Raw genomic sequence first — 10,673 nt, forward strand, 5'->3', positions numbered from 1 at the left:
TAGAACAGTGGTCACCAACCTTTTTAAGCTCAAGATCCCTGACCTTGGCCTTTATGAAAAATGGGATCCACCTATTGAAGAATCGATAGGAAAAGACATCCCAGACTGTACTTCCAATTTGAGGCCTTTTATTTAGTATTTTAAGTGGTGATGCACCGATCATGGCTGATTCAGAATCCCTTTTTTTTTTTTTTTTTAGGAAATTGGTTGATTCTGATACTGGTTGCTGATTTTTTTAACCAAACTTATTTATTGGCTATTTGCTTTATAACAAGCAAACTGGTCTTAAACAAAAATATCTGTAGGCATTTGAAATTAGAGCCAGCCACTTGCATCTTAATCACGATCCAAACAAAGATGCTACACACGTTGCATGAGCAGTTATTTTTGATTTGAATTAGATTGTATTTCAGGATTTAAAGCAAAAACAGAATGGTCTGACTTTAGCCTTTTCTTTGTTTAGTTTTTTTTCAACATAAAACATCTACATGAAACAAAAACAGCAGAAGATCTGAATGAGATGTAAATTCACTCTCATGTTGCACTAGCAGTTGTTTTTGGTTTGAAATAGATTGTACAATTTCAGGATTTAAAACAAAAACAGAATGGTCTGACTTTAGCCTTTTTTTTTTGCTACATAAAACACATGCATGAAACAAAAACAGCAGGTCTGAATGAGACGCAAATTCACTCTGACAGCAGGTGGCGCTTATGAACCACCCTCGATATAGCATTTCCTTGGTTACTGCTGTAAACAAAGCAGAGCTGCGCTTGATACGAAGAGAAAAAAAGCCATTATTGCCATCGAAACGTTTCTCAAAATAGTTCCTTTCAGTGATATATTAATATAACCCCATACCCCCAATTCAATATTTTCTTAATATAATTCGACCATCGTGAACAGTGAGCTGTTGTTCTCTGCCTGCTACAGTATTTTCTCATCTTTGCGCTCGTCTTCAGTGTCTCTGGCCTCTGTTCACTTTCCTAATAGCTCCCGAAAATAACAGAAAAATAAGTACAAAAAATACAGTACAAAGAATGGAGAAATGTAATACGTTTTTGTACTTATTTTACTGTTATTTTCGGGATCTACTGGGACAGTGATAAAGATCTACCAGTCAATCGAGATCGACGGGTTGGCGACCACTCGTCTAGAGTTTCTTTTCAACCATGCTTTTGCTATTTGATGGTAACATAACAGGATCATAAAACAAATGTAATTTCTCTCTCTCACAGACCTTAAAAAGATTCAATGATCAAATCAACTCCTTATCATCAGGAGAGCTGATCCTTGAGGAAAATTTGTTTGCACAGCTTCGTGCTGAATTCAAGAAGTGGAATGATCATCTTAACCGTTCAAAGAAATCCTGTGAGTACATTTTCAATTTGAAGAAAAATAAGTGTGATTTCACTGTTGTTTTGCTTTTATAATAGTTCTAATGAAAAAGTCAGTAATTCATTTAATAAGAAATCATCTGGTTTCCAAACAAGTTTCTAATTCAAAAGCGGTGAGCCAGGCAAACAGAGGGAGGGAACTGCCCGGCATCAGCAACTACAAAGTGTTTGAGACTGCCCTTCAGCAACATGTGGCCAAACTAGAGGAGCCAGCCAATGACTTACTAGGTGACATGAAAGGTACATCACACAACTTTGTGTTTAAAGATGTTCTGGTTCTGAATAACTTTAATAATTTTAGCACATGTGGCTGTTTGTCTTCTTGATTTATGCATGTCTCCTGAAGACATCACCATCAAACATTTACTTGACGTGGTCAATCATTGTTTCCGGAACTACCCTGTCCTTAAAAACATAACTGTGGTATATATTTCTCATAATTAATAGCAAATATTTCCCATTTTTAATACAGTTTGATCAAGTTTTCTTTCCTCTGTCCTTCTTCACTTGTCTCTATAGAGTAAAATCAACAACATTCTGTCAAGTCAGCAAGAGAAGGCAGAGCAGAGGATCTCAGAGCAGTTTAAAATGGAAAACTTGATCTACACTCAAGATCCCATGTTCCTGAAGATCTTGAGTGAGATTACCAATGAGCAGTTCTCAGAAGAACAGTTACCTATGTTTGACAAAAAGTGCAAGTACAGTCATATGCTGGAGGCACATTATGAGGTAGATATGCCTAGGTTTCAGTAACAAATTGCAATGCAGTGCTTGTGGTGTGTGGAAGTAACTTAATATCTCATATATCATTGTTTTCTTTCAGATTGTAGTGCAGAGGATGGCTGACCAACTGCCCATGATGATCTCCCTTTTCATGCTGAAGGAAACTGCTGACCTCTTGTCTACTGACATTTTAGGTTTATTGGACGGGGCAAATGTGAGCGAGCTCCTCTTTGAGGACTCTGATGTCAGCAAAAGACGCAAAGACCTACTAGCTCGCTTGGATCGTTTGACTGCTGCTCAGGCAGCACTTGCTGAATTTATTTGAGGGATCTGTTGACTAGAGGATATTATATGAAAATACATTGAATCTGCCATAATAATATTATTTTATAATGTATCTGACAACTGTTCTATGGAGGTTTGCTAGATTTGACAACAATGTTTTGATTCTTTGATTCTTGATATATTGCTAGATTTTAAATTTCTGAAACTTCCCTGTAACCATTTCTAAATAATTAATAACTTTTAGCCTTGCAATTGAATTAACCTGCATCTTATGCTATTTTATTGTTTACATGTTGCTCACCAATGCTGTACTTTGTATCCAAGCCAAATCTAGAGGGCAGATACCTACAGTTTGTTTTCTAAAATCACTAAAAGCTTCAGTGCTTCAACTATAGTGTGTGATTTGTAAAAAAATTAAATAACATTTTCCTTAATGATTGACCTGCTTGTTTTATTTTTTTGTCAGAATAATAAATGTAAAGCCATTTTAAACAAATTGTGTGCAATACACCTGCTGCATTCCAGTGATTTTTTTTTTCTTCTATGGGCTGGAGGGCTTCTGGAAAGGACCTCGACTGCAGTGGCACATCAGTTGCCTCGAGTTGCTGGCAATACTGTATTCAGTTTCGGTGGGAGCTCAATCATGCAGCAGACATGCTCTCACAACCGCACACTGGAAGAATGGAGACTCCATCTCCAGGTGGTCAAGCTGATATGTAGTCGATTCGGAGGCACCCAGGTAGACTGGTTTACTTCCCGCAAGTTCTTCCACTGCCCACTCTTCTACTCTCAGACCGAGGGGACCCCTCAGCATGGATACACTGCCTCACAGCTGGACCTGGGGCCTACGGAAGTATGCATTTCCCCCAGTGAGCTTCCCAAGATCAGGGATGACGAGGAGCAGGTATTGATGGTTGCGCCCTACTGGGCCACCTTGACGAATCCCACCAGCCCCTCCCTGGCGAAGGAAGGACCTTCTCTCTCAGGGATAGCGCACAATTTGGCACCTGTGTCCAGATCAGATACAGTTATGGAGGAGTCAGATGTTAAGCTAGATGACATAATGAACTTTGACAGAACAACTGACCCATCACAAAGACCCGCCCCCCCTTAGTTACTGTTGCTATGTCCGACAAGTCATGCCGCTCTCATACTACATATCATGTTCTCACGCAGTAAAAAGTACATCGCAGAGCAAAGAGGAAACTTACACGCTGACAGACAAGACAGAGCAGGTTACTTATAGTATGAAACAAAGTCGTCTTAGCTTTCAAAAATGTAATTTTTTTAAAGAAATTCAAACAATAAATACTATTTTGTTGCTCTTTAATGTGTCATGCCAGATCACTGCAGTGCCTCAGTTCAAGCGGCACATCAACCAATAGTCTTTTAATATTTACTAAGCATGAAATAAACATGAATGAATATCAGAAGGTATTTTATTTCAATCATGGAAAGACGTCAATACACCCAATTTTTCACAATTTGGATGTAGAACAGAGTATTTCTGTGCCAAATACACTCCTTCTGGGTTCGTACAAGTTCCGGAAAGTTTTTTTTTTTTCCGAGCATGTGACCTTCATGACATCATGAAGGGTCAAACTCTTTGTATGGGCACTTCTCCCAGAAGAGCATGTCCACGCACACATCGACCAGGGCTGCGTTTCCCAAAAGCATTGTAAGCCTAAGCTGATTGTAGCTCCGTTGGTTTTAATGGGTCTACGATGTACTTAAGCTTACGTTGCTTTTAGAAAACGCAGCCCAGATCGAGAGCAAGAGCAAGAGCGTGCCCATTAACGCGCTTCATTCAGCAGCATTGCATGGGACTTGCTCGGGAATGTCTCCAAAGAAGTGTGTTTTTGGTTGTAAGGGAAAGATAACCTTGTTCAGCTTCCCAAAGAACGCAGCGTTACGTAAACAGTGGATGCAGTTTGTTTTTCTGTGGCTGCAAGGGAATTTTGCAAGTGTGTTTGTTGACGAACGTTTTATAAACAAGGCCCAGTTCAGCACTGGATTTGCACATCGTTTGATACTGAAAGATAGAGTGGTCCCAGCTATAAAAGATCCCGGTCATGATTCAGAACTGCAGACGGTAAGTGAAACGGAGTCAATGGTCTGTGGTTTTTTTTTGTTGTGTTTTTCAATTGGCTCTCAAGTGCTAGTCATTCTTTAGTGCTAGGCACATAACTAACAGATGGGTAAGTAACTCAGGAAGAATGAAAAACCTTTTACAGGTTTAGATGCAATACCAACACTAATTTCACTGTTTAATTATTATGATTATTATGATAACTGCAAAAGATTTAGCATGAGCAAAGAGTGCTAGCCTCAAATCTACTGTGAATCCTGATCTTGAATTTGGGAAATTGAAATCTTTTACCCATTGTTTTTCACAGCTGAGTGGGAAATTATCATCTTGTCTTAGGCTCTAAAAGGAAGCGATTTCATCATGTTATTTTACAGGTTCAATGACATGAGAAACTGGTCATTTGACATTTCTAGGATTTCTAGGACAATGGTTTTTAGCAATTGCCATTTGCTAATGGGCTTTGGTCAATACTAGCTATTTTTAGGGTTTAACAATGTAACCGCTATTTCATAACCCGTTTTCGACAAAATATTTTTAAAAGGTTTTGATTCAGCACCCTATTGGTGTATACGTACAGTAAAATCTAGCTGCTGTGAGGATGCTAGAACACATCTGAATTCTGGAACTATTCAAAAGCTGAGATTCTTTTTGAGGATGTAACTACAGGCATAGTTGGATTAAAAGTTATGCAGATGAGCTGCAGTGTTCAACAGTTTTCTTCAGTTTGTTAAGTTCAGTACTGGATGGATTCCTGAGGCTGGAATAGTTTTTGAGTAATTGATATGGGTAGCATTTGTGCTGGGTGTAACAGATATGGGGCAAATATTTTGCATTGATTACATGACATTTATGTTAACCCATGAATAGGAAAATCAGAATAAACTATGACTGTGGGTTATTATTCACCGCAACCCACACAATGACTCAAGACCTTTGCCTTGTTTATACAGTTCAGACAGTCTATTTGGCTTTGCAAAGCGGGTCTTTGTAATGTTTGAAATGAACTATTTGCTGTCTACATTTTGTAAATGCATTGTGTTGCATTATTGTCTATTGAGCAGCAGGATGTGTGACAAGTGGTCAGAGATGCTAAAATTGCCAAACATCATTTTTGGGAAAGCCATCAAAGTTAGTTGATTACAGAGAAGGAACAGAGAAAATGCATGTGAATAAAACTTTAGAATTTTTATGGAAAACCAAGTTATTTTAGGAAAAAAAAATGACTAAAGAGTTTTTGCACAAGGATTAAATGAAGTACATGAGTTATTTAGAGCTAAAATACTGATCAATTCCTGCCTTGTTCATCCGGAGAGTCGAGCTGAAGTCAATGGAGTCATTATAGTTTGTGGTGTAAAAGATTGTCAAAACACTGTTAATTAAAAGGAATCGGTGAGTTATAGATTTTTTTTTGTACATATAATGAATCAAAACTAGGTGTTGTATTCCTATGCTTGTTAAAATTAAGTGATATGTTCATTGTATGTGAGTTATGGCCTATGCTGTAAATAATGAACATTAATCTTGGTGTAAAACAGGGCTATCCAAACTCGGTCCTGGAGGGCCGGTGTCCTGCAGAGTTTAGCTCCAACACCAGCTAATCAAGCTCTTACTAGGCATAGAAACTTCCAATCAGGTGTGTTGAGGCAAGTTGGAGCTAAACTCTGCAGGACACCGGCCCTCCAGGACCGAGTTTGGACAGCCCTGGTGTAAAAGGTGAATACTGTTGACACAGAGTTATATGAGGTTTCTAAGAATGTTATCCTGTGTGTACAGGCCAGTTTTGTTGTATGCGTTGACATTTGGATTTTCTGCTGTGAGTTACGTGCCTGGTGTGGATGCATCAAGCCGCGTTGAGGAAAAAGAAAGATGGCGAGCCACCCATAGACTGATTCTGAACCTTCAACTTTTCATCAATTCATCATCTGTTCTGCTGACGAATTCTTGTCCTTTTAAACTCTGAGGGACAGAGAACTTTTTCCTGAATTTCCCCTGAACTCAAATTGATTCATTGAATGGACTGAGGTAATTTCCTGAAATCAAATCGATTCATTGAATGGATTGAAGTAAAAAAAAAAAAAAAAACTTTATTGTTTGCTGTTGTGTGACATAGTTCATATCTTGTTTCTTTACATATATTTTCTGACAAGAAGGATTATCTGGTTTATATAATTTTTGCACGTTTCAAGGTTACTTGTGAATGGTTAATCTATTTTGTTTATTGATTTTGGTTGAAATCTTAATCTGAAATTGTTTTTTTTTTTTTAAACCAAATGGTTTAAACTACAGTAAAGCAGAAAAATAGAGCCTTAAAATCGAAACCAACTTTATTAGTCTACAATAAATAGGCGTATTTAAATTAGTGGAACTAAGAGTTACAAACCAAAACCTAACATTTCACAAAGAATTGAGGGGAATTATCAACTAAAGTGGTTTTTATTGAAGAGTATATTTCATTTGTTATTTGGATTTGTCATTTTCCATTTTCAAACAGAACTGTTGTACTTTTTCCTGTAAGAGTTCTGTCGACATTTCATGTCATTCATCTTTCCAACTCTCAATTATTGTTCACTGTTCATTACATCAACTCTTTAATCAGTCACAGATATTACAACAGTGAATAGGAAAAATCTAATAATTCAATATCTGATGCTGATTGGCCCACTGACCTGGCTCAGTGTGTTGAACAAAATTTTCATCCAGTTAGCCAAGAATGTAAAAACATTCTTGCCAAGCGGGTGTTACATGTGCTTTTATTATTTCTGTGCATTATAACAGTTTGTCAGCTAATAAAAATGTTGTTCTTAGAGATCTTGCTGAGACAGGAGTGCACTTTCAGATTTTCTTTTGAATATATTACCTGAGGCAGTACAAGAGTTTCAAAATTTGGGTTTAAGATGCATGGAAACTGCCTCCAGAGGGGTGCGGCCATAGCATTTTGCCAAAATAACAGTTTGCTAAGAAATTCAGGCCTAGGAAATTATTTCATTAGCTACCCCTTGAATATTATAAAATGACTTCATTCTTTGACATGAAACCACGTCAGAACACTCGACTGATGTTATGAAATGAATTTGGAGCAAAAACACATTATTAAATGTTTTAAGCGCACTATACAGCCCTGGTTGTCATCCGTAGATACGTAGTCAGAAGGTGTGTTCGGCTTGAAGCGGCGCTGCGCAGACAGACCGTGTATTACATCAAAGTACAGCGAGAGCGATTCGAAATCATGCAGAACTGTCTGCTCTCTGTAGCTCTCACGGTACTTTAATATCATACACTGATCCGTCTTCACAGCACCGCTTCAAGAAATTCAACCTAGAAATTCAACCCTAGGTGACCGCCTGTACCGCCTGTTAGATGGGCCAGCACTGGCTGTATGTTTTGGGTCATCGTACATTTATACTATGAGGTGCCGTCCAATCAACTTTGCTGCATTTGGCTGAATCTGGGAAGAGAGTATATCCCTATACACTTCAGAATTCATCCGGCTGCTTCTGTCTTCTGTCACGTCATCACTAAACACCAGTAACCCAGTGCCACTGGAAGCCATGCATGCTCATGCCATCACACTGCTTGAGCTTAATTTCAGCCATCCAAAGAATGCTTTTCCAGAAGAGGTCTGGCTTTTTTAGATGTTTTTTGGCAAAGTCAAATATAGCCTTGTTTGCACCTTGTGGTGAACCCTCTGTATTTGTACTTGTGAAGTCTTCTCTTGATTGTAGACTTTGACAGTGACACGCCTACCTCCTGGAGAGTGTTCTTCTCATTGCTGGATGTCCTGAAACGTTTTTTCTTTACCATGGAGATGATCGTCCGATCATCCACCACTGTTGTCCTCCGTGGATGTCCAGGCCTTTTTATGTAGCTGAGCTCACCAGTGCGGTCTTTTTTTCTCAGAATGTAACTGTTTATTTGACCACTTTTAAGGTAGTCTCGCGTAGCCAGACCTTCAGATTGACGGCTGAAGGTCTGGAATCCATGGCAGCTTTCATTGGCCAAGGCCCGCCCATGAGGCCATTTGACCGACATGTCAAACAACCAATCACAGTTCGTTTTGTTCAGCGTCACGTTTTGGGGCGTGGAAATGTCGCCACAATAACAGACCGGTGTGTAAAACTCTCGGACGTATTTTAAAGATTCTATGCCGTGAACTTTAAATATTTCACATACTTTTGAATATCCAGTGTTTAATTGATCCTGATAAGCGCTCATCGTCACAGTTGTAAACACGACGGCTTTCTTCTTTCGTGAGGGGGTTTGGCGTCACGGCATCTTTGTTTCCAGGCAGAACGTTAAATAACGCGACACACACGTCTCCCGAAAATCCTGTATAATTGAACCAATCCGATGACGACTTCGAAACTCCTGAAGGGTTGCCATATTTATCAGACGTTCAGCCAACGGTCCGTGGGCGTGACATCTGAGGCTGAGACTACTTTTAATGTTCCTGCTATCTCTCGGATGGATTTGCTTTGATTTGGAAGCCTAACTATGAGGCGCCGTATAGGGCTTAAAACAAACTTCACTCACGCAAGCATACATGAAACACTTGCAAACACATATAAGAAACAGTCACACATACATGTATACTACTGTAAGGATTCACCCACCAGCCCAAAAAGCGGAGTCCAGCGGCCTGGTTGAAGGTTTAATGCGTATTTGGTCTTTTACTTGCGCCTCTGAATTTTTCAGGATTTAGTTTCCATTTTAGTGTAGCAATTTTTCTAATTAAAAACTGATCACAAATATCAATTGTTTATTAATTTAGATATTTGATTATTCTGGAAATCCCATATTTTCAATTATTCGTTCATTGGGGACCTAATGTCTCATTAGAGCCTTGCGGTGGCCGGAGCGCAGGTCTCACGATCACAAATTTGCCAGTCTGATTTTAGTCAGAGAGTGTAGGTTGACTAATACCTGTTTTGTCTGCTACCTACTGCTTGCTTATGACAAAAAGTGTAGTTTACTTAGTCTTTTCCCATACAACTTGCTAACATCAGCGATAGACAGAAATCAGAAGGTCTCAGATGACGTGCCTACTGCTCTTATCATTCATGAGCCTTCAGTTTGACCTATCCTGGCCGTAGATTTGCGGTAACAAAAGCCTCCTCACAATTTACTAGTCATAATGATTTCAGGAGAGTTCAGAATAAATCAAATATAAAATTTTATTTGTCAGGTAAAATTGTATCATGCCAATTACATAATGCAACAATTAGAAGCCAATTTAGAAAGGATAATGCAATTGTGAATCATATTGGGAATCATGGTACTCGTGGTACGTAGTACTTGTGGACATTAGATGTGTGGACATTACCCTTGTTTTCTTTCAGATTGTGGTGTAGCGGATGTCTGACCAACTGCCCATGATGATCACTCTTTTCATGCTAAAGGAACTGCTCAGCTCCTGTCTACTGATATGTTGAGTTTACTGAATGGGGCAAATGTGAGCATGTTTGAGAACTCTGATGTTGGTAGAAAGCACAGAGACCTACAGGTTTGCCTGGACCGTTTGACCGCTGCCCAGGAAGCACTTAGCGATTTTATTTGAGGGATCTATTGACTAGAGGATATTATCTGAAAATACATTTAATGTGTCTGATGATAATTTTATAATGAATTAAATTTAAAACTCTCTTTAGCTTATCTTAATACATTTTGAGCGGTTTTAAATTCAGTTTGACATTAGATGTCACCTCTTTAGAATTTATCTTCGCATTATCACAAACACTGTTTGAGTGAAAATTAAATTATATAGTTTATAAGAAGCATAAAAAATGAAGTAAATTATTATTAGAACTATCTTTGTTTTCGAAGCAGTGCTTGTGATGATGAAGATAGATAGTCCTCAAAATGAAAGGTTAGTATACAGTGCAGTGAAAAGGTTTTTGCCCCCGTCCAGTTTTTTCTTTTTTTCTTTTTTTTTTTGCATATTTGTCACACTTAAAAGATTCAGATCATCAAACAAATTTTAATATTACACAAAGATAATGCAAGTAAATACAAAATGCAGTTCCCTTTCATGGGAACTTCGAACTGCGTCCTCTATGGGGTTGCTATGGGGAACGCCTCGTCGTGACCCGTGTCTGAAGCATACATTGAAAAAAACACCAACTCGTTGGCCGGCGACAGCCATGACGTCACTACCGGTGCGACTATAGTATAAATAGGCGCCAAA

The 10,673-nt window shown here is 38.6% G+C and overlaps 1 protein-coding gene across 1 annotated transcript in view; it reads left to right on the forward strand.

Moving 5' to 3' along the window:
* The window catches only part of LOC107753560 (interferon-induced GTP-binding protein Mx3-like), a 13,232-nt gene extending 10,337 nt beyond the window's left edge, over positions 1-2,895 (forward strand). The window contains 5 exon segments of the mRNA XM_016569727.1: positions 1,237-1,369; positions 1,492-1,635; positions 1,742-1,818; positions 1,915-2,124; positions 2,219-2,895. Of these exon segments, the coding sequence (XP_016425213.1) occupies positions 1,237-1,369; positions 1,492-1,635; positions 1,742-1,818; positions 1,915-2,124; positions 2,219-2,443 (789 nt within the window). The 3' untranslated portion in view covers positions 2,444-2,895.
* Positions 2,896-10,673: the final 7,778 nt, after the last annotated feature.

The sequence above is a fragment of the Sinocyclocheilus rhinocerous genome, unplaced genomic scaffold (genome assembly GCF_001515625.1).
Source record: "Sinocyclocheilus rhinocerous isolate Xijiao unplaced genomic scaffold, SAMN03320098_v1.1 scaffold200, whole genome shotgun sequence".
Taxonomy (NCBI): Eukaryota; Metazoa; Chordata; class Actinopteri; order Cypriniformes; family Cyprinidae; genus Sinocyclocheilus; species Sinocyclocheilus rhinocerous.